The sequence below is a fragment of the Saccopteryx bilineata genome, chromosome 4 (genome assembly GCF_036850765.1).
Source record: "Saccopteryx bilineata isolate mSacBil1 chromosome 4, mSacBil1_pri_phased_curated, whole genome shotgun sequence".
NCBI classification, from domain to species: Eukaryota; Metazoa; Chordata; class Mammalia; order Chiroptera; family Emballonuridae; genus Saccopteryx; species Saccopteryx bilineata.
Genome location: NC_089493.1, coordinates 25,741,264 through 25,767,268, shown reverse-complemented (window position 1 = coordinate 25,767,268; position 26,005 = coordinate 25,741,264). Strand labels below are relative to the sequence as shown.

General features: G+C 46.9%; 1 protein-coding gene and 1 pseudogene across 1 annotated transcript in view; one reads left to right on the top strand and one right to left on the bottom strand.

Annotated features, from left to right (window-relative positions):
• IFT43 (intraflagellar transport 43) overlaps positions 1–26,005 on the top strand; it is a 97,742-nt gene that overhangs the window by 20,044 nt on the left and 51,693 nt on the right. The window contains exon 3 of the mRNA XM_066276911.1: positions 12,270–12,334. Within this exon, the coding sequence (XP_066133008.1) occupies positions 12,270–12,334 (65 nt within the window). The remainder of the gene's footprint in view (positions 1–12,269; positions 12,335–26,005) is intronic.
• On the bottom strand, positions 885–6,274 carry LOC136333828 (dynein light chain 1, cytoplasmic-like; annotated as a pseudogene).

The following is a 26,005-nucleotide window of genomic DNA, read 5'->3' as shown; positions in this document are numbered from 1 at the left end:
CCCATCGTTTTGTCCAGCACTTATCATTGTTACCTGTGTGAGGTTAGTTGAATGCAAACTGCTCCTACATCCTTGGATCGAGAAGCGGCCCGTTGCTTTTGGATCTTTTCAGAATACACTGAATTTTTCCCAGTGGTACTGTTGGCAAGGAAGGAATAAGAATGGTGGTTGTAGAAACAGATTGTGTCGATTTTCTCTTGGGGTAACTGCCAGGTAGTCAGGTACGTTAGCTATTGCACGAGAAGGTGTTCTGACCGGTGGTGTGCTTGCAAGTAAGGCCTGAAGCATGGCTATGAAGAGGCCCAGAGAGCCGGGAGACAGCCTCCAGGGTGAAGCACCTGTCCATGCAGATGCCGTGCTGACACGTTCATCTAGGAAGGCCTCTGGGGTGGAGAGATGGCAGTGTCCTTTGCAAGGGCAGGGAGTCTTCCTGTGTAGCCTCGGCTGAGTAGCACATGGTACAGATTGTGCCCATCTTATGTCTTCTGTGTCAGGCCGTTGTCACCTGGGAGCAGCAGAGTGGCCTTCAGCCCTTCTTGTTTGAGAAAGGGTAGGAAGAGAGTCTGAGGAAAAGGGAGCACAGCATGCTTTAACACTAGTCTCGGAGGAAGTTTTTACCAAAATGAGAAAACCAAGAACAATGCAGTAAGTTTTTCATTCACTAAATTTATTTAATTTAAAGGATCATGTTTTTTTTCTTGCTCATTGTTTTATCATCACAGCAAACGAGTGCAGAGAACGCCCTGTATAAAACAACACAATAAAGGTTCAAGATCAAGGTGTTCCTTTCGGTAAGGCTGCAGATGGTAGTCTCTGGCATCAGGAACCTAGGCTGCAGTCCTGGTTGTGGGTGGGTCACTGGGTGGATGGCGCGGGCCATGTTTTTAACCAGCTCTGAACAGAAGAGTGGCCACTTGCTCAGGTAGAAGTAGGTGAAGTGTTTGGTTCCATGTGTCAGTAACTGCTGAAGTTCCTCCCACCATACAGTGCCAGGCAGGGTTGTACTTCTTGTCAAACCCTTCCGTAATATGGGCTGTATTGTCCTTCTCTATCTTATATTTCTCTAGCACCTGGGTAGCCCGTTCTACCGAGTCCTCTTGCACCTCCTTGGACACATCAGCATTTTTGATCACAGCACTTTTGACCGCCGTCTTTAGGTCACGCTTGGTTACAGTGGAGCAGAGGCTGGCTGACTGCAAATCTCCTAAGGGAGGGGCTGGCCAGGCTCGGACCTGGGGGTAGATACCATCGCTACCTAAAGGATTATTCTTTTTTAATTTTCTTTTTTCATTGTTAAAAGAGGAGGGGGGATAGTGAGACAGATTCCTGCATGCACCCTGACCAGGATCCACCTGGCAACCCCTGTCTGGGGACGATGCTTGAATCAACTGAGCTATCCTCAGTGCCTGAGGCCAATGCTTGGACCAACCGAGCTGCCCTCATCACCTGATGCCGATGCTCAAACCAATCAATCCACTGGCTGCAAGAGGGGAAGAGAGGGAGAAGGGGGAGAAGAGCAAATGGTTACTTCTCATGTGTACCTGACTGGGGATTGAACCTGGGACATCTGCATGCTGGGCCGACACTCTCTCCACTGAGCCACCCAGCAAGGCCTAAAGGATCATCCTGGTTTATGTCCTTCCTAATTTGGTGAGATGGAAAATGTCCCCCTTTAAATGAAATGACAAACAGAAGAAATGGTAGTTCTATAAAACCATTCTTAACAAAATTAAAAACTGTTAACTCTGTGCTGCCAACCACAGCCAACCCCCCAAAGTTTGTTGAAATACTGACAGTTTGTGAAATCTAGAAATATGGGAAATAGTTTGAAAAGTTAAAAAAACTTTAGGTTTACTGGGGTCACTTGAAACGTTGTCATGGGGATAGAGTGAAGTGTGTGCTAACTTGCCAGCCATGACCCTGCTGTGTGCTTAAAGTGTCTTCTCTCGCTCCCACAGCCGAGGCCGCATGAGGAGGGGCGGCGGTGAGGGACCCTGTAAGCAGCGTGGGGAGCCCAGCCGGGCCTCCCCGCCGGGGCTCGAAAGGTGGGGGCTGCCGGCGCGTGGTTTAATACCACTCTCTAGTTTCCTCCACTTTTCCATCCTCACCCTTAGGGAGACTTGTGAGAGATCAGGTTTCTTAAAGCGTCAAGGTGTCAGCTTGCTCCTCAGCTCTCAACTTGCTCCAAGTTACTCCAGTCTGGATTTGGTCGAGGTGGCAAGTCTAGACTGTGCTCCTGCGGAGTGGCAGGTGCCAGAAGGGCTCGCTTCGCAGAGCGCTGGGAATTTCCACTCTTGACATCGTGCACATTTCTGGCTCCCTACGTGCTGGATGGATCTGAACAAACTGAAAGGAGTTTGGAGAATGACAAAAACCTATAGATTTTAATTAATGATGAAAGTTGAGAGGAATGTCTATTTTGGCTGAACTGCAAAAAGTATGGGAGAACAGGACATTTCTTTATAAGTGTCTGGGAGGTATCGACCCAGGAAGAGGGGAGAGCTGATTTAGGGTGACCCAATCGGATATAACTGAGATTAAGAGAATGCCATCAAAAGGAGGAAAATCCAGGGTGAATAGTAAGAACGATTTTGGGGGCAGAAATCTGTTCTCTTTGGATCAGCCTCCTTAACAAACTGCTGGCAGCCTATCCCATGGGTCATTTCAAGTGGGCAGTTTGACGACTGTGTATTGAGCGATGGGATAAGGGGCTTTTTATTACAGGTTGTGTGGGGCTATTTGGGGAGTGTGACACCACCAGAGTAAGCCTCGGGTACTGTGGTTCTGTGCACTGCACCAACATCCCAGCGAGTGGCCACTGTGGTTTCCTCGCCGCGGTCCAGGCTGCTGTAAAGCCTTTCCCTCTCTCCAGGGAAGCTGGAAGAGGTGAGAGGTGGACCTGGGAATGGAACTTGTATAAGGCAGCCCCAAGTAAAAGGCTCTACAGTGTTTTCTAACAAAAATTTCCCATTATCTCTTTATTAAGACTTTTTCCTCAAAGCCTTCATTTTATTACTGTTATTATTTCTGATACATAACATAGTAGTCATATCATCATCACTTATTGAGTGTTGGCTGTGCACCAGAGATTGTCTCCAGTGTTTACAGTAACTCATGGCCAATCTCATTTTACACTTGGGGAAAAGAGGGCCTAGTGAAGTGACTAGCTAAGGCCACACAGCTAGAAAGTGACAATTCTAGAATTTGAACCCAGGACTGTCCCTCTTCTCCCTCTACCCTGACCTCCCCTGTCCTCTCTTCCCTCTCACACCTTGACCTCCCTCTCCCACCTTCAAAACTGTAGCTTTTCCCCTTTCCTTCTCCCTGGCAAACTCACTCCTCCCTTCCCCGTTTAGTCTCTTGCTTTTTAAAGTTGCTGCCCTGTTGGTGTGAGGAGAATACTTGTGCTGTGCAGTAAGGTCACCGCTACTTTCTGGGTGCAGAGGTGTGTGCTGAGCTCAGCCTGGCAGTCTGCTCAGTGCTCAAGCTGGGGTAGTTTATTGGGGCATCACTATTTAGCCCAGACTTTGCCCTAACCCCTTTGTCCGCTTGTCTCAAGAAAGAGATAGGGATTAGACTAGGCTACTTTCTGGTCCTCCTGTCTTGCTGAACATATCCTCCATAGATACTGTTATCAACATTTTGCTATATTTGTTTAAATGATAATTTATAAAATATTTAAAAATAATGCATTTGTGTTTTATTTATTTATTTATTTTACAGAGACAGAGAGTGAGTCAGAGAGAGGGATAGACAGGGACAGAGAGATGAGAAGCATCAATCATCAGTTTTTTTTCATTGCGCATTGCAATACCTTAGTTGTTCATCGATTGCCCTCTCATATGTACCTTGACCGCGGGCCTTCAGCAGACCGAGTAACCCCTTGCTGGAGCCAGCGACCCTGGGCTCAAGCTGGTGGGCTTCTGCTCAAACCAAATGAGTCCGTGCTCAAGCTGGCAACCCCGGGGTCTCAAACCTGGGTCCTCTGCATCCCAGTCCGACGCTCTATCCACTGCGCCACCACCTGGTCAGGCTGCATTTGTGTTTTATATATAATTTTTTGCTGAATTATTTTGAAACAAACATGGCAAGTCACTTAAATACTTTAGCATGTATCTCTAAAAAATAGGAACATTCTCCTAGAAATCTATTTTTCCACACCTAATAGTATTAACAGTTCCTTAATATCATCTGTTACCCAGTCGATAATTCATTTTCCCCAGTTGTTTCCAAAATGTCTTTTATAGCTGTTTTTTTTTTTTTCAAACCAGGATCCAATCAAGAACCACTCCATTAAGTTTCTCTTGTGTCAATTTAGAGTAGTCCCCTACCCCATCTCCACACACCTTTTTAGTGGTGTGGACTTTTTGAAGAGTTTGGCCCAGTTGTTCTACAGAGTTTCCCCCATGCTGAACTTGTCTGGTTCCTTCTTCCTCGTCTCCTTCAACTTACTTCCAGTAAGCTGGAAATCGGATTGGAAGGCTTGGATAGATTTCCGGGGGAGCGTCTGTGGCAGGGTTTTCCTGGTGGTGCTGCTCAGTTTAATCGCTGAGCTAGGGAGGCGATAGTATCTCTGCTGTTAAGGAACTGCCCCCACCCCACCCCCGCGCAACTGGCATGTAACTATGGGATGAGTTTTTGGCACCATGCGATGTCCAGTTTCCCATCAATCAGTCTTGCACCTAACGCCTTTAGCATCTATTGATGATCAGATTTTTTGTTTTGATATGTCCATTTCAGCTTGAAAGAGCTATGTTTACTCACAGGGCTTCTTAGACGGTCCATTGCCTTTCATAACCTTCACTCCATGAGGGGAAACTCAGGTCTAGAATGAAATAGTTGTCAGACCCAGGGTTGGAGAAGGAAGAGCAGTTGGCAGAGATGGAAATGTGCATGCCCAACAGGTTTGAGGAATAAGTGTCAGCACTGGAGTGTATGCACATATTTTTAAAATTTATTTATTGATCTTACTTTATTTTTTAGCAAGAGAGAAAGAGGAGAGAGAGGGAAGAAGACAGGGAGAGAGAAATGAAGCATCAACTTATAGTTATGTCACTTTAATTATTCATTGATCGCTTCTCATATGTGCCTTGACCAGAAGGCTCCCGCCAAACCAGTGACCCCTTGCTCAAGCCAGCGACCTTGGGCTTCAAGCCAGCGACCTTTGGGCGCAAGCCAGTGACCATGGAATCGTGTCGATGATCCCATGCTCAAGTTGGTGACCCTGTGCTCAGGCCGGACCCCCACGCTCAAGCCAGAGACCTTGGGGTTTCAAACCTGGGTCTTCAGCCTCCCAGGTCAATACTCTATTCACTGCGCCACCGCAGATCAGGCTAATTTATTTATTGATATTAGAGAGAGAGAGAGAGAGAAACATCAATTTGTAGTTCCACCCATCCGTGCATTCATTGGTTGAATACTGCATGTGCTCTTAGTGGGGATTGAACTTGCAACCTTGGTGTATCAGGATGACATTCCAACCAACCAAGCTATACATGTGCACGTTACTGTCAGTCTCCTCTCTCATCAAGCATATAGGAACAGCTTTTTTGGATCTTCTTTCCAGTTGCTGGAGAGAGGAAGGGAAATTCTTTTTTAGCCAGTAATCAAGTTTTGAACATGGGAACTGTTTGCTCCTAGAAGATGGGTAGGTGTGAAATGTGCAGTGGATCTTGCTTACGCAGATGTCTCTCCTGCTGGGAATGTCTGCACATGTTTGGACTGGTCCTTTTGAAACAGGTTGCAGTTTGGCTTTTGGACATATTGTGGGGTTTCTCTGGGACTTGTGAGAATGTGTGAGAAGTTTCTAAATTCAAAAGGCTCCTTTTTTGGCACTGCAGCATCTTTTTCTATTTTGGCATCTTAAGAATCTGGGGAAACCATATAAAGATCAGAAACAAGTCTGGCCCTACAGGCTCCCTGTGACTTGGTAATTCCAGTTGGTTGAATCCTGGCCCATTCGGATGAGACCATATAAAGAGGCTGTTTCCTGAATTTCCCGCTCTCTGCCTGTCACAGGGTCCTTTTGGTAGAAAGCTGGTATTTTAGGACTGCAACCACTAGTCATGTGCTCCCCACTCTTCACTCACAGTCAGTCCTGCCCCTGTTTATTTTTGGAGGGAGCACATTTTTGCTTCTCTTCAGGAGCTATGCGAGGTCCTGCCCTCCTGTCCGTCAGGCTGCAGACGCGGCCGACTGCTCGTTTCCCACACTCGGAGACGTGACTCTGCTTTCCAGAGAGAACACGAAGGATGCACTGCCTCAGGGCCACCATCGCGGCTCCTATTTCTGTCCCTCTTGGCGTTACACATGTCAAGATTCTTTCTATTTAAAAACAAGTTTGGGTAATGTTACCTGGCAGAAAATCTGCCAAAATTGGAAATATCCCAGCAGATGTCTTGGGGCTGTGCCTCTGAATTTCACAAGCAGAGCAATTTAAAGAACACACCAGGATTTTGAATTCTGGGATCAGGCCTTCTCTTCTTGCTGGCTGAGATCATTGGAGCTCGACTCCCTCTCACCCAGCCAGGCTTTTTCTTCTTTCTTCCTCTCTCACACGGGGACAGCAGACAGATTTCTTCTGGAGCCATAACGCAGACAGACTGGTGACGTCTTCCCAAGTGCTGGGCCAGGGAGGATTCGGAACTGGTGTGCTCCGTGAGGAAAGGGCTGCAGCCATCTTGGCCTGCCTAGAGATTAAGTTCCTAGTGTCAAGGATGAAGCAAGAGTAAGTTCCCTTTCGTTTAAATTTCCAGGCCATTACACAGAGAACTCAGAACACAGAGAACTCAGATGTACGGATTTGAGAAAAAATAAATCGCATATTCCATGTCTTCTCTGGGCCTACCCAGACCCGATGGGTGGGAGAGGGAAGGGACCCTGGCCCTAAGGGAAGGATCGGTGACTAAAGGGTTACCACTTCTCACTACTGCAGGCGGGCACTGGGCTCTGACATTTGCCCTGGGGAGGGCACCCAGGGCCCTGAATGCCCCAGCCTCTGGTCTGTTACCACTGGAGGAAGGGAAGCACAGCAGTCTGGCAGCTGGTCTGAAGGGCGCAGCTTGGCCGAGGAGTGTGTCCTGTGTTTCAGATCGCCCTGGGAGAGAGCCAGGGGGCGCTGTCTGAATCGGGGCTAACTGGCTATTTAGATGTCATCACAGCTCTGAGGGAAAGCCGCCAGGCAGTCGGGCTGAACCGTCCACGCAGAAACCCACCAGGCCTTTTAAATTGCTAAAAGCCTGTCACCTGCGTACGTTTCAAACAGATAATTTGCACCTAATTTCAAACTGCTGCATTATGATCAGGTTACATCAGCCTCATCTTACAGCCTGCACTGTAAAGTAATGGGTGCTGAGGAGCTCTTCATGGTACCCCCAAAGAGGCTTTCTGGGGACCCCTCCAGTACGATGATCAGTGGACCGCATTTACTGCAGCCCGAGTGTTACGCGCTGCCTGGCACCTTGCGTCTGGTTGCTCCTGGAATGCTTTCTTACCATCTGCTTATCTCGCCAATCCAGGGCAGGCTCCACTTTTCTCATAAAGCTCCTTTGACCTTTCCTTGCCCTCCGCACTTCCCAAGTTGGTACAAGTCTGTTAGCTTTCAGTTATGTGTTGCAAGTTCACTCATGTTGTCAGAACATACTGTTTCAGTGATACCCCAGGAGAAAGTGGCCCAATAAAAACCACCAAAAGTGACAAGAAAACTTCAGAATTCAGTGGAACTACCCCATGGCTGAGGGCGTCTTCCTCAGTTTCACCTTTGGCTGAATAGAGCCTCTCCCTGCAAGGATGCTCAGTGCCTCCACCCTGGTACCGACCTCCCCCCTCCATCGTGGCCAGCTAAGGTTCAGATTAAGCCTGATGTCCAATCACGTAGATTTCAAGTGGACCAGATGCACTGGCTTCTGCCTCGCCACAGTCTTGTTGAACTGGAGCAGCATCGGAGGCCAGGGACGAAATCCTGCCTTTCTAACTCACCTGGTGCACATAGGACAGTGCTTAGCTCTCCACAAAGGGAACAAAGTTGAACTCTGGGGAGAACCGCTGCTTTATAACTTGATAATAGTTAATTAAGTCCGTCTCACCCAGTCAGGGCACTTGTATGTTGCTATACCAAGACTCGGGGTAGATACTACTTACAAAAGAAATTTTTATCCTTGGACTCAGAGTACTCAATCACGAACCTGAGGATTCCCCATCAGGAATTTCACCTCCCATGAAATGCCCAAAGCCTAGCTGGTAGACACCAGGTCCTGCCTGCCCTGCCATCTCCCGTCTGTTTCTGCGCTCTCTCCTGAGGTGGGCCAGGACTCCCACCGCGGGCAAGGACACCTGTCACCCTGCCCCACGTGTGCCAGAGTTTCTTTGTGACCCTTCCTCTCAGGTGATCTCAGGAAGAGTAGCTTACAGTTTGATAGCTTATGCTGCATAATGACGTCTTTGGTCGTTAGTGTTAAAATAAAAAAAACAAAAAAAAATATTTCACTTTGGAACTAGTTGTCAAATTGTATTAGATGTGGAGGAGTGACCTGGAATCTTTTTGTTTCTGTCAATGTAAGAATGTCCAAACCTATAGAGAATTTTTATAACAACTTATTTGAGCCAGATGACAATGGCCAGGAAGCAAGATCTCAAATGTCCCAGAGAATACAGTTTTGCAGTTTCTTTTATACATTTCAGAGTTCAGGAGGAATGTAAGAAGATTACATGAAGTGGGGAGAAAGCAGGCACAGGTAGTTGACAAGGTTAGCCTTCGAGTGGTCCGGGAAGGACGGTTCCTTTGGCCTTCATGGCCTGCACAGGCGGGAATTCATGACGGGACCCCCGTGAGGTCACTCTTTTAGGTTGGTTACAGTGCCCCCTTTTTGCCATCCATGTTATGAAGCTGCTGTCCTAACTTAGCAGCTGGTCCCACTTCGTGATGGGAAGAATGAGAGAGAAGATGTTTCTTGTGTTACTTCCAGGTGAGAAGGATTTCACTCATCTTCCCAAAAGCTAGGCTTCCTGGGGTTTGCGGTTAAAGAAGATAAAGCGGTAATTTTGGCTTTTTGATTATAAGGAAATTTTGTTAACTATACAATGTCCATTAGTAATCAAAGTGACAGTTCAGGCCAGGCTTAAAGGAGCCCCCCCCCCCAAAACTTTTTAAATGGTAGCTTAAATTTTAAAATAAAAACAAACTAAACCACTGTGTGACCAAACAAAACTTGTGGTTACAAGTTTTAGACCTTTACGTTCAGGAATTCATATTATCACAAGATGGTTCTATTCTTGGGTAAAGAAATAATAGATGTTATCTGCAAGCGCGCATGGATGGTTTAAAGCCAGATTGGTTTCAAAACATCCTCAAAGGCCCTGCTATGAGTTCAGTTCAGTTCTCCCTAACATTTCAGTCTCTGCAGCACAGTGCCTTACCTAAGGTAAGAGCTCAGCAAGGCCAGGTGCTTGGTCTCTGCTTAGACACAACTTTGGCTGCTGGTAGAGCGGGTTATTCTGAGTCCAGGAGTTCCAGTTTTGGTGCTGTCTGAGCAGCCTAACTTCAGAGCTTCGCTTCCTGATTCCTGGGGCAGAGAATTCAGTTGGTTCCAATGGGGTCAGGCTGGTGCACCCTGTTTCAGTCAGCTGTGTCCAGGGAAGAAGGGTGGTGGCATATAAGGCCTCCCCTTCCAGCCTAGAGATGGCGAGTGTGGCGTGTGGCAGGGACCCAGAAAGGACGTGTGGACTAGGAATGATGGTAAGGACTTCTTGGTACGTCTTTGCATTTCTCCCATGGGAGAGACAAACAATAGCTTGTTCTTCACGTCTATTCTTGTCGTTTCTAACAGATGTGCGGAGCCTTCACTGAGCTCCATTCCTGGCCTCTAGCATAGAGAAATCGAGTGTGTTTTCTCTAACGTATTAATTACACTCCCAGGAGGGGTTGGGTACCAGCATGCGAGCGCTCCGCTGCTTCTCAGTCAGTCATTCCAGCAGGTTCTGCCTCACCCTGCGAGAAGGCCTGCTCTAGACGGAGCACGTCCTCATCAAGTCGGGGTGCCACTGGAGAAGCAGGAGCAAAAACGTACCTTGGTACAAAATAAAAGTATCAGCAGTATAAAGGTATTTTGGCATGTTGAGGGAGTGTTTTCTTCAAAAGTTAGGTTAAGCCTTAAGCAGCAGATTTGAAGGACGTCTCAGTGACACATTTTAGTCCGAGGTCAGGAGACCACATCCTTCCTGCCAAGTTTGCCCCGCTGGTTGTTTTTGTAAAGCTTTATTGGAACACAGTTACACCCATCTGCTTTCTTATTATCTGCAGCTGTTCATTGCCCTGCAATATTGAAGGAGAGGAGTTGCAACAGAAACTGAAGGGCTCGCAAAATAAAAAATATGTATTTACCACCTACCCCTTCATAGAAAAAGTTTGCCAACCCTTGTTTTAGTCCATATATCTAAGTGTCTCCTTAGACTAAGAACAGCAGTTATGAGTATATGAAGTTCTTGGGGGGGGGGGGAGAAGTATTTCAAAAATTATCCAGGTAAGGCCCTGGCCAGTTGGCTCAGTGGTAGACTGTCGGCCTGGCATGTGGATGTCCTGGGTTCAATTCCTGGTCAGGGCACACAGGAGAAGTGACCATCTGCTTCTCCACCCTTCTCCTTCTCACTTCTCTCTTTATCTCTCTCTTCTCCTTCTGCAGCCATGGCTCAATTGGAGAAAGTTGGCCCTGAGCGCTGAGGATGGCTCCATGGCCTCCACCTCAGGTGCTAAGAATAGCTTGGTTATTGATTGAGCAACTCCCCAGATGGGCAGAGCGTTGTCCCATAGGGGACTTGCCAGGTGTATCCCTGTCAGGGTGCATGTGAGAGTCTGTCTCTGCCTCCCCTCCTCTCATTAAAAAAATAATTATCCAGGTGAATGCTGAGTTATTTAAAATAGGAAAAGTTCTTTGCTGTTTTACCCAACTTTAGTGATTGAGTGGATTGCTTGATATTCCTTTGGGACTTTTAGTTGAGATAATGCTGAACGAGACTTCCTTGGGTTTCTGAATGTATCCATTGCAGGTGACTGCCCAAATAATCTGACCAGATTTTTAACCCTCTAGTATATAGTTTATGTCTTTCAAGCAAGTCTCTCTCTTATATTTTTATTTCTTCATAAAAATATTATAAAATGATTATAAAATTTTTTTGAAAATGCCCAGTAGTACAAAGAAGGAAAATAAAGATTTCCCATAATTCTGTCACTGGAGTCCCCTTTCACCTATGTAATTAGAGCTGATTAACACTAGATATAGGTATTAATAATATTTTCACAAAATCAGAAGCATATACTTACTGTTTTACATGTTTTTATTTATTTATTATTATTATTTTTTTTTTCTGAAGCTGGAAACAGAGAGAGACAGACAGACTCCCGCATGCGCCCGACCGGGATCCACCCGGCACGCCCACCAGGGGCGATGCTCTGCCCACCAGGGGGTGATGCTCTGCCCCTCCAGGGCGTCGCTCTGCCGTGACCAGAGCCACTCTAGCACCTGGGGCAGAGGCCAAGGAGCCATCCCCAGCGCCTGGGCCATCTTTGCTCCAATGGAGCCTTGGCTGTGGGAGGGGAAGAGAGAGACAGAGAGGAAGGAGGGGGGGCGTGGAGAAGCAAATGGGCGCTTCTCCTATGTGCCCTGGCCGGGAATCGAACCTGGGTCCCCCGCACTCCAGGCCGATGCTCTACCGCTGAGCCAACCAGCCAGGGCTTGTTTTACATGTTTTTAAAAGTTACTTCTATCATTAACTATTTTATTCAACATAGTTTTTCACTATTGCAGGGTATTTTTACATGTATATTCTGTGATTTACTTAATTCCTATTGCTGCCTATTTGGTTGTTTCCAATGATGTATATTCACTATTCAAAAATGACAACATGTTTTCTTCTGATTATCTCCGTGGGATAACTTCCTTGGGTTAGAATGGCTGACTCAGAAAACGCGAGCATTTATTTCTAAGGCTTTCAGTAGACGTTGCCACGTTATCCTCCAGATCTTGGCAGTTTGTACCCACCAGGAGGGTGTGAAAGAGCCCAGATTTTCATAGTGAATTGAAAGGTTATTGAAACCTGTATAATTATGTGAACTAATGTCACCCTAATAAATTCCGTTAAAAGAAAAGGTTACTGTATTTTTACTTGACAAGTTTTGATAGGTTGACTAGTGGTTCAGGTGACCTTAACCTGAGCTGCGGCTCGCTTGGATGCACTTGCTGAGTGACGGTGCTGTTTTGGCTTCTCTTTCTTTGTAGGCGCCCCCTCCCAAACCACCCCGCCTGCACGGAGGCTGGGCGGATGACTCCGCGAAGGCTTCAAAGTGAGTGCCAGCAGCTCGGGGGAGGTGAGGGCAGGCAGGGTGGGTTCGGGCGTTTCACCCCTGTGTTGTTTTTCTTTTTTATTGAACTGTATTGAGATGTATTTGTATGTCTTATAATTCACCCATTTGAAAGGTACAGTTCAGTTCTTAGTATCATCTCAGAGTTGTGCTGTCATCACCATTTTTATTACCCTCCAAAGAAGCCTGTGCCCATTAGCCGTCCCGTCCCGTCCCCGCAGCCTCCCCAGCCCCAGGCAGCCACCAGTCTGCTTTCTGCGTCTGACTTGCCTGCTCTGCACAGTTCAGAGAGTGGAGTCATACAATATGTGGTCTTTTTGTGACTGGCTCCTTTCTCTTGGCACAGTGTTTCCCAAGTTCATCTATATTGTAGCATCCTATGTTGTTCTTAGTGTAGTTTTCTAAACAGAATGGAATTTCCTGTTAGTACTAGATTGCAAATCATTCTGGTCTTTAAATACTTGCACTAAGTTTTAGATGAAAGGTAAACGAAAAAAGTGTTTACTACACCGGTGGGCTGGCCATCTATCCAGCTTAACGACTTGCCCGGCCTGTGGTGGCGCAGTCGATAAAGTGTCGACCTACAATGGTCGCTGGTTCGAAATCCCGGGCTTCCCCGGTCAAGGCACATTCAAGAAACAGCTACCATGAACAGATGTGTCCTGTTCCCCCCTCTTTCTCTCTCTCTCAAATCAGTAAGTAAAACCTTTAAATAAACAATAACAAATAACCTAAAGTATACTCAGGAAGGGAATTTATTTTTCTCAAAGAAGTCACATTGCTCTTAAGAATTTCCTTTAGCAGTTCTCTTCAAAGTAGCACTATCAAAAATATTTTTTCCAGTTCTTTTCTTCGTCCTCCTCCCTTCCTCTCCCCACCTCTAAACACACACATGCACGCTTGCGCGCGCGCACACACACACACACACACACACACACACACACTCGCTTTCCCCCCCTGAATCATTTGAAAACAAGTTGCCGTCACCATGACATTTTGCCTCTGGAGACTTCAGAGTGCATAGCTAAAGGTGAAGGACCTCCTTCAAATGATCAGTGTCGTGATCACATCTAAGAAACTTCATAATGATTTAGTATCTAGTTTAAACTTCTTCCATTGTCCAGAAAAGGTCTTATTGCTAGCTCCAGGACCCAGTCAGTGTTCACACGCTGCATTTGGTAGTTCTATCTCTTTCAGTCTCTTGATCTAAAATAACTCCAACCCCCCTGTCACCTCCAACCCAGAACATTGACCTTTTTGAAGAATCCAGGCCACTTTTCTTGTGGAATGTCTCACATTCTGGATTCCTCTGCTTGATTCCTCATAATTAGAGTCAAGTGAATTTTTTTTGGCAAGAACAGATGATAATGTATACTTTTTTATTGTATCAAATGGTGTAAAAAGATATAGTCAAAGATGTCTTGTTTTCATCCTTATCCCCTCCACTTCATTCCCATCCGTCCCCTCTGGGTAACTGCTTTTGCCTTACCCTTTCTATACTTCTTTTCTGTAAAAACTAAGCATGCATATATAAATTTTATTTATTTATTATTATTTTTTTGTGTATTTTTCTGAAGCTGGAAATAGGGAGAGACAGTCAGACAGACTCCCGCATGCGCCTGACCGGGATCCACCCAGCACGCCCACCAGGGGGCGACGCTCTGCCCACTAGGGGGCGAAGCTCTGCCCCTCTGAGGCGTCGCTCTGTTGCGACCAGAGCCACTCTAGCGCCTGGGGCAGAGGCCAAGGAGCCATCCCCAGCGCCCGGGCCATCTTTGCTCCAATGGAGCCTTGGCTGCGGGAGAGGAAGAGAGAGACAGAGAGGAGGGAGAGGGGGAGGGGTGGAGAAGCAGATGGGTGCTTCTCCTGTGTGCCCTGGCCGGGAATCGAACCCGGGACTTCTGCACGCCAGGCCGACGCTCTACCACTGAGCCAACCGGCCAGGGCGCATATATAAATTTTAAAAATGTAGCCTTCTGGCAAACTATTTGGGGAGGCTTGTCTTTCCTCCTGACATCTTTGTTACATACAGACCAACACAGAATACCCTTATGAATACAAAAAGGGGAGAATTCCACTCATTAAATTCTCACTTATGTGGAGAGAAGATCATAAACTTTTAGGTGAAAAAATAAATTTGTAAAAAAAAAAATGTAGCCTTTTTGTTTCCATATATTCAGATTCAGCAAACTATGGCCCACAGGCCAGCTGCCTGTTTTTATAGATTGTTTTATTGGAATGCAACCACACCCTATATCTAACTTTTAAAATTGAGACTTCCCTTCCTGACCTGTGGTGGTGCAGAGGATAAAAGGCTGACCTGGAATGCTGGGGGTTGCCGGTTCCAAACCCCAGGCTCGCCCGGTCAGGGCACATATGGGAAGCAATTACTACCAAGTTGACACTTCCCACTCCTCCCCCCCTTTCTATTTCCCTCTCCGCTCTCTGAAATCAATAAAACAAAATCTTAAAAAAATTTAGACCTGGAATCCATGTGGAATTAATTTTATGGTAAGAGGTATGGATCTAGTTTTACCTTTTTCTAAGTGGCTGGTGTCCCGGCACCATTTATTTGGAAACCCATCTTTCCCCAGTGAATTTAGAAGCCACCTTGACCATATTCTGCACTTGTTTATGTACGCGAATCTACTTTGCACTTGTGACACCATTCTATTGGTCTTTCTGGCCATTTGTATGCCAATTAGGTACCACACTGTTTCCTTTAAAAAAACCCTGATTTTAGAGGGAGCAAGGGAGAGAGAGACAGACAGACATTGACTTGTTTTTCCACTTACCTGTGCATTTATTGTTTGATTCTTATGTGTCATGACTGGGAATTGAACTTGCAACCTTGGTGTATTGGTATGATGCTCTAACTGAGCTACGTGGCCAGGGCCCATACTGTTTTCTTTACTCAGCATAACACTACTTTTTAGAGTTAACCATGAATAAGAAGGTGACTTTGAAATGCAGGTCTGATATCCTAGTGAGTGTCTTAAAGAGGAGCTCCATTTTTCTGAGTCAATAGGGGATTTTAGTGCTTTTAATATGTGGTATTTATTTTGAGATATGGAAATGAGGCAAATCCTATATCTACTTCTTAGAAGACTGAAGAGAATCTCAAGTGTTTATTCCTCAATGAATATATAACGGATTTTTTCAGATGAAATCCATTTCCTCTTGGAGAGAGATGTTTTCCATTTCATGTGTTACTGTCAAGGGATTTGTTTGTTTGGCTCCTCAGCCTGTGGCCTGGTCCTGACCCCTCTAACTGTTGGAGTACCCAGGGCTCATCCTTGAACTTCCTCTCTTTTTTGTTAGCACTCATTCTTGGCGTGATCTCAACTCAGTCTCGGGAGTTTAGCTATTACTTACACACTGATGACTCCAAATTTGTATCTCTAGCCCAGTCCTGCTTGTGAACATCCAGCTGTCCATGTGACATTTCCACTTGAAAACACAACTCAATCCTACTGTGTCCAAATTGGTCCTCTTAATTTCCACCCCTTCTTCCCCTTCCCCTAACCCGTGCCTCCCACAGTCTTCCCCAGATGTCTAAATGGCGACCCCATCCTTCCCGTTACTCCGACCGGACACTGTGGGATCACCTTGGAGTCCTCTCTTTGTCTTCACTCCTGTTCAGTCTGTCAGCGAACTGGGCTGAGTCTGCACTTGAAATGCACCTGTTGTCGGCACTGCCCGTGCCCAGCGATGGCTGCCACCATGTCTAGCATTGACTCAAGCGGGAACCTCCTGTCAGCCTTTCACCCTTGCCTCCCTCCGTCTTATCTCCACAGAGCAGGTGACCTTCTTAAAACATGGGGGAGATCATTTGACATGTCTGCTCAGGACCCTCCATTGGCTTTCTCCTGCCAAACTAAACCCCACAGCCCTTACTGTGGCTCACAAGGCTCTCCCTGACCACATATTCAATAAAGTAGCACCCCTCATCACTCCACGTTCCCCATATCCTGCCCTTTTTTTTTTTTAGCAAGAGAGAGAAAGAGAGGGACAGACAGGGACAGACAGACAGGAAGGGAGAGAGATGAGAAGCATCAACTCATAGGTGTGGCACCTTAGTTGTTCATTGATTGCTTTCTCATATGTGCCTTGACCAGGGGGCTCCAGCTGAGCCAGTGAGCCCTTGCTCAAGCCAGTGACCTTAGGCTCAAGCCAGTGACCTTTGGGCTCAAGCCAGCGACCAATGATGCCACGCTCAAACTGGTTGAGCCTGTTCTTAAGATGGTGACCTCGGGGTTTTGAACCTGGGTCCTCAGCGTCCCAAGTTGACACTCTATCCATTGTGTCACTGCCTGGGCAGGCTCTCCGTCCCCTGCTTTATGTGTCACCACCTGACATGTGCATCCATATGTGTGTTATGTACACATACATGTATTGTCTTTTTCTCTCTACTGTGATGTAAGCTTCATGAGAGGAGACATGCTCTTATCTGCATGTGTTCATTACTTCAAACAGTGCCAGTCCATAATAAGCACTCAGTGACTACTGAGCAAGTGCATGATCGGGTCAGAATTTTTGACTGGTGTCGCTTTGCTTTCAGCAGGAAGTAGAGCTCTAGAAGGCTGGCAGACCTGTTGGGCAGGTGACACTGCGCAGCATGAGGAAAGCCTGCCCTGGGGCAGCGGGGTGAGTGTGGTAGAAGAGGAGAGTGGAGATGTTTTGGAAGCAGAGTTAATAGAAGTGCCATTGGTGGAATGTAGGGCAGAGGGAAGAGTTGAAGGTCGCTTGCAAGGTGCCTCGCTTTGATGACTGGTTAGGTCGTGGTGCCCTCAGATAGGGACTGCAGGTGGAGAGAGCTGGCTTGGGGCACTGGTGGTGGTCCACTTAGATTATTTATGCAATTTGGGAGTGAAGTGGGGTTAGTAATATAGGCAGCCGCTCTGAGAAACAAAGGAAAAAGAGTATATGGGAGGGAGTGTCTGTGTAGCAAGTCATGTGTGTAATACCTGGGAAAAGAGTGGGTGCAAATGAAATAAGGCGGATTTGAAGGAGTCAGATCCTGGAGGAGGGACAGGGTTAAGACCTTCCAAGAGAAACTAACTAATCTTGGACAGGAGGAGGCGGGGACATTTTTCCTCAATGACAGGAGAAAGCTTAGAAAGACTAGTTTTGTTATCAAGAAAGCTGGAGGCCTTGGCTGGTGGCTCAGTGGATAGAGCATTGGCTTGGCATATGGATGTCCTGGGTTTGATTCCTGGTCAGGGCACACAGAAGAAGTGACTGATTGCTTCTCTTCCCCTTTTCACCTTCTTCCCCTCACATAGCCAGTGGCTTGATCGGTTCAAGCATGGTCCCAGGCACTGAGGATAGCTCTGTTGGAGTGCATTGGTCTCAGGTGCTAAAAATAGCTTGGTACTTGAGCATCGGCCCAGGATGGGGTTGCCAGGTGGATCTCGGTTGAGGCTCATGCAGGAGTTTACCTTACTGTCTCCCCTCTTCTCACCTAAAAAAAAATATGAAAAAATGAAAGAAAGCTGGAGGGGAGTAGAGAATTGGGGGAATGGAATTTCATTTTGGATTGGCCTCTTTTTTTTCTTTTCAAAGTAGGAAGGCAAATTGACTGTTGATCATGTTGGAGCAAAGGCAAGCTGGCATCTGGAGGCAGGTAGAACAGATCTGAAACAGAAAGAGGAAGGGGTTGACTAGGGGTAAGAGAGGCGATGAGGGCTCCTCTGAGGATCTGCCCCATGGAGGAGGGACAACATGGTTTCCTGCTATTTGTGAGGTGCTCCAGGGAGCCCAGAGTGTAAATGTGCTTCCTGCCCTGCAGGAGCCTGGATTCTAGTTGGGGAGATCAGGCATTTTCATTCACAGAAATCAGGAGGGCAGAAGGAGCACATGATCAGCAAGAAGCGAATGGAATGGCTAGCCCTGGCAAGGTGGCCTCAGAGGAGAGTGACCACACTGGTCAGGGAGTCCCTTGTGAGATGATGGGGTCAGCCTGGGTGAATTCTGATGGCCTGAGAGGATTATGAGGAGAGCAGTTTGGTTTAAGGACCAGTGTAGGCATAGGTGTTGGGGGGAGAGCAGTAACTTTATTGTCAGTTTGGTTAGAGCAGAGGATTCACATTGAAAAATAGTGTACTTACCTTAAGTTCTTGTGGGACGATAGTAATGGCACTGTGCTGGGCCCTGTCTCGGTCAGTTTGGGCTGCTTATAGCAGAATGCCGTAGACTGGGCAGCGGTTAGACGGCGTACACTTACTTCTCCCAGTTTTGGAGACTGGCAGTCTGAGACCAGGTACTGGCATGGTCAGGTTCTGATGAGGGCCCTCTCCCTAGTTGTGTCCTCACGGAGCCTTCTTGGGGTGTGCATGCATGCCCAGGGAGAGAGACCAGTGTGTCTTCCTCGATTTACAAGGGCGCTAGTTCCACCATGGGGGCTCTACTCAATGACCTCATCTGACCCAAATTAGCTATCAAAGGCCCCAGCTGCAACACCATCACATTGGAGACTGCAGTGTCAACATGAGGATTTGGGGGGGAGCACAGACGTTCAGTCCACAGGCACGCCTTACATGTATATTACACGGACTCAGGCGGGTGGCTTCCATTTGTAAGGTAGGCATCTTTTCACGAGGGGGGTAGGAGGGAAGTGGAGCTACGTTTATGTTGTCAGGAGGAAGAAGAAGGGCTGGCCACAGATCTGACAGTTGCCCTCACAGCCGCAGGATGTAGTTTCTGGGATACCTTTGTTTTATTTGCATGACATTGCCCAAGATGAAGAGCAGAGCAGGTGTCATCCACCTCAGTGGCTAGAGATGTTGGATGCTGGGACTCAAATGCTCACCCCTGAGCTACAGGAATGGGCTGTGTTCAAGAATTACCTGGGACCTGGGATCATGACCTGTCCCTTCTCCTGGCACCAAAGTCATTGCTGTGCCAAAGACTCCATCTTGGGGCCAAGCTGTCCTTGGCTCTGAAGTTGCCTGAGGTGGGCACTGGCTTGGCCATGGGGAGTGGAGCTGGATGCGAGGCAACCAGACTTGGTAAAGAGAGGAAGGAAAGGTAGTTTGATTAAGTTTTGTCTCAAAGTGTCTGTTTTTGGGTTTGTCCCTGCATTGATCTGCAAGGGAATGAGGCAAGTAATGGCCCCTCAGGGACTTTCAGGACTTTGCTCTCAATGTCAGCCGTCATTTTCAATCACCCTCTCCCTCCCAGCCATTAATTTTGGCCCAGGATCACGGGGACTTGTCCATCTATCACTCCTAATTGACACTAAATGATCTGTCAGTTTATTGATGAACGGCAGGAGTGGAATTGTCACAATATATTTTACTTTCTAACAACTCCTCCTGACAATTTTACCTTGTCCATCTCACTCTCCTCACATAAATCTCCATTGGCCACTCGTTCCTTCTCGCGGCTGTTCAGGTGCCAGCCGCTTCCACACCATCTGCACGCGTCAAGGACATCAAGATGGCGGAGGCACAGCCGTGTGCTGGTCCTGAGGTTGCCCCCTTCCCTCCTCCTCTCCCTCTTGCTTTTTTTTTAATGGCCTTGATGTTTCAAGAATACTTAAGGGCTCTGTCCTATCCCTCTGTGTCATTGCCATACCAGAGTCTTACCTTCTTGTTAGCAGCGAGTAGTTAATTCTTATTAAGCTACGAAAGTGTGAAAGGCAAAGACTCTCGGAGCTGCTAGGCTCCTGGCTCTGTAAGCACAGTAGCAGACGCATGTGTGTCCTCTTAACCCAGTTCTGTTACAGCCGTCCATCCCCATAGAGGTCAGTGTCTTAGAAAGTGTCACAGAGCATCCCCACTCGTGTGCTGTGTGCTGCGCTGTGGGAGCAGGTATGCCATGCTGTGTGCTGCGCTGTGGGAGCAGGTGTGCCAAGACGTGGGTGCTTTGCCCTCAGCCCCGCTGGCCAGCCCTACGCCCGCCCAAACCCCAGGCTGGTCACCTATAACCAGGAGCCATCTCATCGATCCACCCTAGTTTTCAATCCAAATGTTATTTTTAGGTGCTCCAAGTCTTGAAAAAGACAGGGAAGTTCTAGGTTACATATATAAGGATCTATATAGTTATTTAATCTTAAGAAGGTATATAGATGGGTGTGAAAAACATGTTATCTTTTACGAAGCCAAGAATGAGTTAGGGGAGCTTGACAATATGTAAAGAATGTCATTGCCTCATCCCTCCCTTTCCTGTTAGAGGCAATTTTTGTTAACTGACAGGATTGTTTTGTTTATTAACCATCATCCATTATCATGCCTATCGGTATTAATAATGACTCCTTAATGTCATCTGATACACAGATCATATTCAGGTACTTCCATGGTCTCAGAGATGTCTTTTTACATTTGTATTGTCAAAAGGACAAACCAGGGTCCATACCTTCTAATTTTGCCATTAGATGTCTTTAGTCTCTTGCTCGGCCCCACTCTAGCCTCCCCGCGCGCGCGCCTGCACACACACACACACACGCACACCACCTCCTATTGTTTTTTCCCCATGCCGTTCTTTTTATCCTCTGAGAATCTTGTCCTGTAGAGTGTCCCACGTTCTGGATTTGGCCCCTTGCTTTCTAGTCATGATGCCTAACTTGTCCCCTTGGCCTCCATGTTCCTTGTGAAACTGGAAGTTAGATCTGGATCCACTGGTAGTTAGTCAGGCTCCCTGTCCAGCAGGAACCCTTTGTGGGTGGTGCTGTGTACAGCCTGCTGTGTCACAGCTGAGAGCGCTGCTGTGAGCATAGTCAGGCTCCCTGTCCAGCAGGAACCCTTAGTAGGTGGTGCTGTGTACAGCCTGCTGTGTCACAGCTGAGAGCTGCCGTGAGCATAGTCAGGCTCCCTGTCCAGCAGGAACCCTTTGTGGGTGGTGCTGTGTACAGCCTGCTGTGTCACAGCTGAGAGCGCTGCTGTGAGCATAGTCAGGCTCCCTGTCCAGCAGGAACACTTAGTAGGTGGTGCTGTGTACAGCCTGCTGTGTCACAGCTGAGAGCGCTGCCCTGAGCATAGTCAGGCTCCCTGTCCAGCAGGAACCCTTTGTGGGTGGTGCTGTGTACAGCCTGCTGTGTCACAGCTGAGAGCTGCCGTGAGCATAGTCAGGCTCCCTGTCCAGCAGGAACACTTAGTAGGTGGTGCTGTGTACAGCCTGCTGTGTCACAGCTGAGAGCTGCCGTGAGCATAGTCAGGCTCCCTGTCCAGCAGGAACACTTAGTAGGTGGTGCTGTGTACAGCCTGCTGTGTCACAGCTGAGCGCTGCCCTGAGCAGGCACAGATGTCTGGGTTCCGTGCTCAGTGAGGCTGTGGTTGACGAGTGCGGTTGGGGTGCGGCCTCCATTCTGCGCCCCATCAGACTCCCACCTGATGGTCACAGTGTTACTGATGATTGTTGCCCAGAGCTTTCACTTCATTAAAGGATGTCAAAGGGTGTATTTCTCATGTTCACTGATTAACAGACATCCTTCCATGGAACACTTTCTCTCATTGACTATTTGTTGCTTGAAATACAATTTATACCTGTAATCCTGCCTTTGCCCTCCTCCAGTCTGATTAGTACATAATCCCTTCTAGTTGTGTTTTACCACATGTGGCTCTGTTCTCACTCTTTCTCTGCTTGTATTTTTTACTCAGCTGTTTGAAAGCTGCAGCTACTTCAGCATTTGCATTACTAGTAACTAGTAAATAAGTACTTTGCAAGAGGCTTTTGTCTATATTGTTTGCTTCTGGGTCGATAGTGCCTGGAACATGTAGCTGGTAGCTGCTCAGTACAGATTTGATCAGTGAGTGAATTTTGGGTGTTTCTTACGGAGCTTCAGTAATTCAAAAGGGACTAGGTGTCCCGGAGCCCCAGGGAAGTAAAAGAACTTAATCCTCGACTTTTAGATTTTCATCAATAAACACAATTTTGTTTAGAAGTATTGAGAATTTATTTTGCACATGCTGCCCTCAGCCACGAAGAACTCAGAATTGGTATGGCATGATTGTGGGTCTTGGGCACCATGGGTGAACAGCCATTTGGTTCTCAGCCAGGTAGCTCATGCATCAGAGATGAGTGATCGATGTTGGGTGACATCAGATGAGCTGGTTGCCTGTGAGACAGTTGAGAGGAGAAGGTCTAGAATCAGGCATCCCCAAACTACGGCCCGTGGGCCGCATGTAGCCGCCTGAGGCCATTTATCCTGCCCCCTGCAGCACTTCTGGAAGGAGCACCTCTTTCATTGGTGGTCAGTGAAAGGAGCACTGTATGTGGCGGCCCTCCAATGGTCTGAGGGACAGTGAACTGGATCCCTGTGTAAAAAGTTTGGGGACCCCTGGTAGATCATTGTGCACCATTCCCATAGCCCTGCGCAGGGCTCAGGCACCGTGCCTCTGTTTCTGGAGCTTTTGGAGATGCCCTGAGAGCCCCCTGCTTGGACCGGTGTCTCAGCTTTATCGTCCTTGCTCTGCCTGCGTACGGGCCTCTCCTCCGCGTGGCTTCCGAGACACAGCCAAGTCAGAAAGGTGGTCTCAGGGCCAGGCGACAGCGTGTCTGTTTAATGCATGCCTATGTTTGTTTGTTTTGTATGACTCCCCAAAGGTAAATTTATTGCTTTGCTCTCAAGGTATGTTCAGAGCCTGGACAGAAAGATGATAGAGGAAGATCTAGATAAGTTTTTGACTTTAGTGAACTTAGAGAATTCGTGTGTGTGTGTGTGTGTGTGTTTAAGAAAATTATAATTTAACTGCATTATTACTGTAAACCATATCTGTTCAGTAGAATCTGAAAATGAAACAAATAACACCTAGACTGTTTACGTTGAACTAACTGGTGAGAAATAAACGTCCTCGCTGAAGCTGGGAAAGAGTGGGCTGTGTGGGCTCCTTCTGTCCTCAGGGCCCTCCTGTCTCCAGACGCCTGTGTTGTTCCGGTAGCTGTTAGTTAGGTGGGGAAGACACAGAGACGCGCTGGGCAGGGTGGGCTTAGCTGCTGTCCTTTCCCACTCAGCCCTGAGGGTTCGCCACTGTGAGGCCCTTACTGAACAGTGCCCTTCCTGGGCAGAGGTGAAGGCGACCCACATTTGTTCATTCTGTGGACATGGTCAGCACTGTCCCTCAGCTGGCTGGCACATGCCTCCAGGACTGACTGTTAGAGTAAAGCCCTTTCCTGCCTTTTTATGGAGTGCGGCCTGTTTGACCTGAAAGCACAAGTGTGGCCGAGGTGAGCGGGTAAGTCATTTCCTCAAGAGGACAGGAGAGAGAGGAGAGGAAGCTGCGGGGACGGGGACAGTGCCGGTTCTGATGTTAGTCACTGCTTGACTTGCCTCACACAAATGGATAGCTCTTCTGCATTTTTTTTTTTTTTTGTATTTTTCTGAAGCTGGAAACGAGGAGGCAGTCAGACAGACTCCCGTATGTGCCCGACCAGGATCCACCCAGCATGCCCACCAGGGGGCGATGCTCTGCCCATCCGGGGTGTCGCTGTGTTGCGTCCAGAGCCATTCTAGCACCTGAGGCAGAGGCCATAGAGCCATCCTCAGCACCTGGGCCAACTTTGCTCCAATGGAGCCTTGGCTGCAGGAGGGGAAGAGAGAGAGAAGAAGGAGAGGGGGAGGGGTGGAGAAGCAGATGGGCGCTTCTCTGTGTGCCCTGGCCGGGAATTGAACCCGGGACTCCTGCACACCAGGCCGACGCTCCACCACTGAGCCAACTGGCCAGGGCTTGCATTTTTTTTTATCATATAATAATGTTTTTTGGTAATCTTTCTTTCAACCTAGAGTATAACTGCCTTGTTTTTTTTAAAAATAAATTTATTTGTTGATTTTAGAGGGAGAGGAATAGAGGGTGAGTTGGGAAGGGAGGGAGATCAATTTGTTCTACTTATTTATGCGTTCATTGATCGATCCTAGTATGTACCCTGACTGGGATCAAACCCATAACCTTGGCATATCAGGATGATGCTCTAGCCAACTGACCTATCCAGCCAGGGTTGACTGCCTGATTGTTTTTTAATGTTTATTTTAGTGATTTTAGAGAGAGGAAGGGAGAGACAGGAACTCTGATATGTTCCCATATGTGCCCTGACCAGGGATCAAACATGCATCCTCTGTGCTTCAGATGATGCTTTAACTTACCAAGCTATCTGGCAAGCACCTAACTGCCTGATTTTTTTTTTTTTAATAAATTTTTATTAATGGTAATGGGATGACATTAATAAATCAGGGTACATATATTCAAAGAAAACATGTCTAGGTTATTTTGTCATCAAATTATGTTGCAAACCCCTCGCCCAAAGTCAGATTGTCCTCCATCACCCTCTATCTAGTTCTCTGTGCCCCTCCCCCTCCCCCTAACTCTCTCCCTCCCTCCCTCCCATGTCCTCCCTCCCCCCCCACCCTTGGTAACCACCACACTCTTGTCCATGTCTCTTAGTCTCATTTTTATGTTCCACCAATGTATGGAATCATGTAGTTCTTGTTTTTTTCTGATTTGCTTATTTCACTCCTTATAATACTATCAAGATCCCACCATTTTGCTGTAAATGATCTGATGTCATCATTTCTTATGGCTGAGTAGTATTCCATAGTGTATATGTGCCACATCTTCTTTATCCAGTCTTCTATTGAAGGGCTTTTTGGTTGTTTCCATGTCTTGGCCACTGTGAACAGTGCTGCAATGAACATGGGGCTACATGTGTCTTCACGTATCAATGTTTCTGAGGTTTTGGGGTATATACCCAGTAGAGGGATTGCTGGGTCATAAGGTAGTTCTATTTGCAGTTTTTTGAGGAACCACCATACTTTCCTCCATAATGGTTGTACTACTTTACAGTCCCACCAACAGTGAATGAGGGTTCCTTTTTCTCCACAGCCTCTCCAACATTTGCTATTACCCGTCTTGTTGATAATAGCTAATCTAACAGGAGTGAGGTGGTATCTCATTGTAGTTTTGATTTGCATTTCTCTAATAACTAATGAAGCTGAGCATCTTTTCATATATCTGTTGGCCATTTGTATCTCTTCCTGGGAGAAGTGTCTGTTCATGTCCTCTTCCCATTTTTTTATTGGATTGTTTGTTTGTTTGTTGTTGAGTTTTATGAGTTCTTTGTAAATTTTGGATATTAGGCCCTTATCTGAGCTGTCGTTTGAAAATATCAGTTCCCATATAGTTGGCTGTCTGTTTATTTTGATATCAGTTTCTCTTGCTGAGCAAAAACTTTTAATTCTGATGTAGTCCCATTCATTTATCTTTGCCTTCACTTCTCTTGCCATTGGAATCAAGTTCATAAAATGTTCTTTAAAACCCAGGTCCATGATTTTAGTACCTATGTCTTCTTCTATGTACTTTATTGTTTCAGGTCTTATATTTAGGTCTTTGATCCATTTTGAATTAATTTTAGTACACGGGGACAGGCTGTAGTCGAGTTTCATTCTTTTGCATGTGGCTTTCCAGTTTTCCCAACACCATTTGTTGAAGAGGCTTTCTTTTCTCCATTGTGTGTTGTTGGCCCCTTTATCAAAGATTATTTGACCATATATATGTGGTTTTATTTCTGGGCTTTCTATTCTGTTCCATTGGTCTGAGTGTCTATTTTTTTGCCAATACCATGCTGTTTTGATTATCGTGGCCCTATAATATAGTTTAAAGTCAGGTATTGTAATGCCCCCAGCTTCATTCTTTTTCCTTAGGATTGTTTTGGCTATTCGGG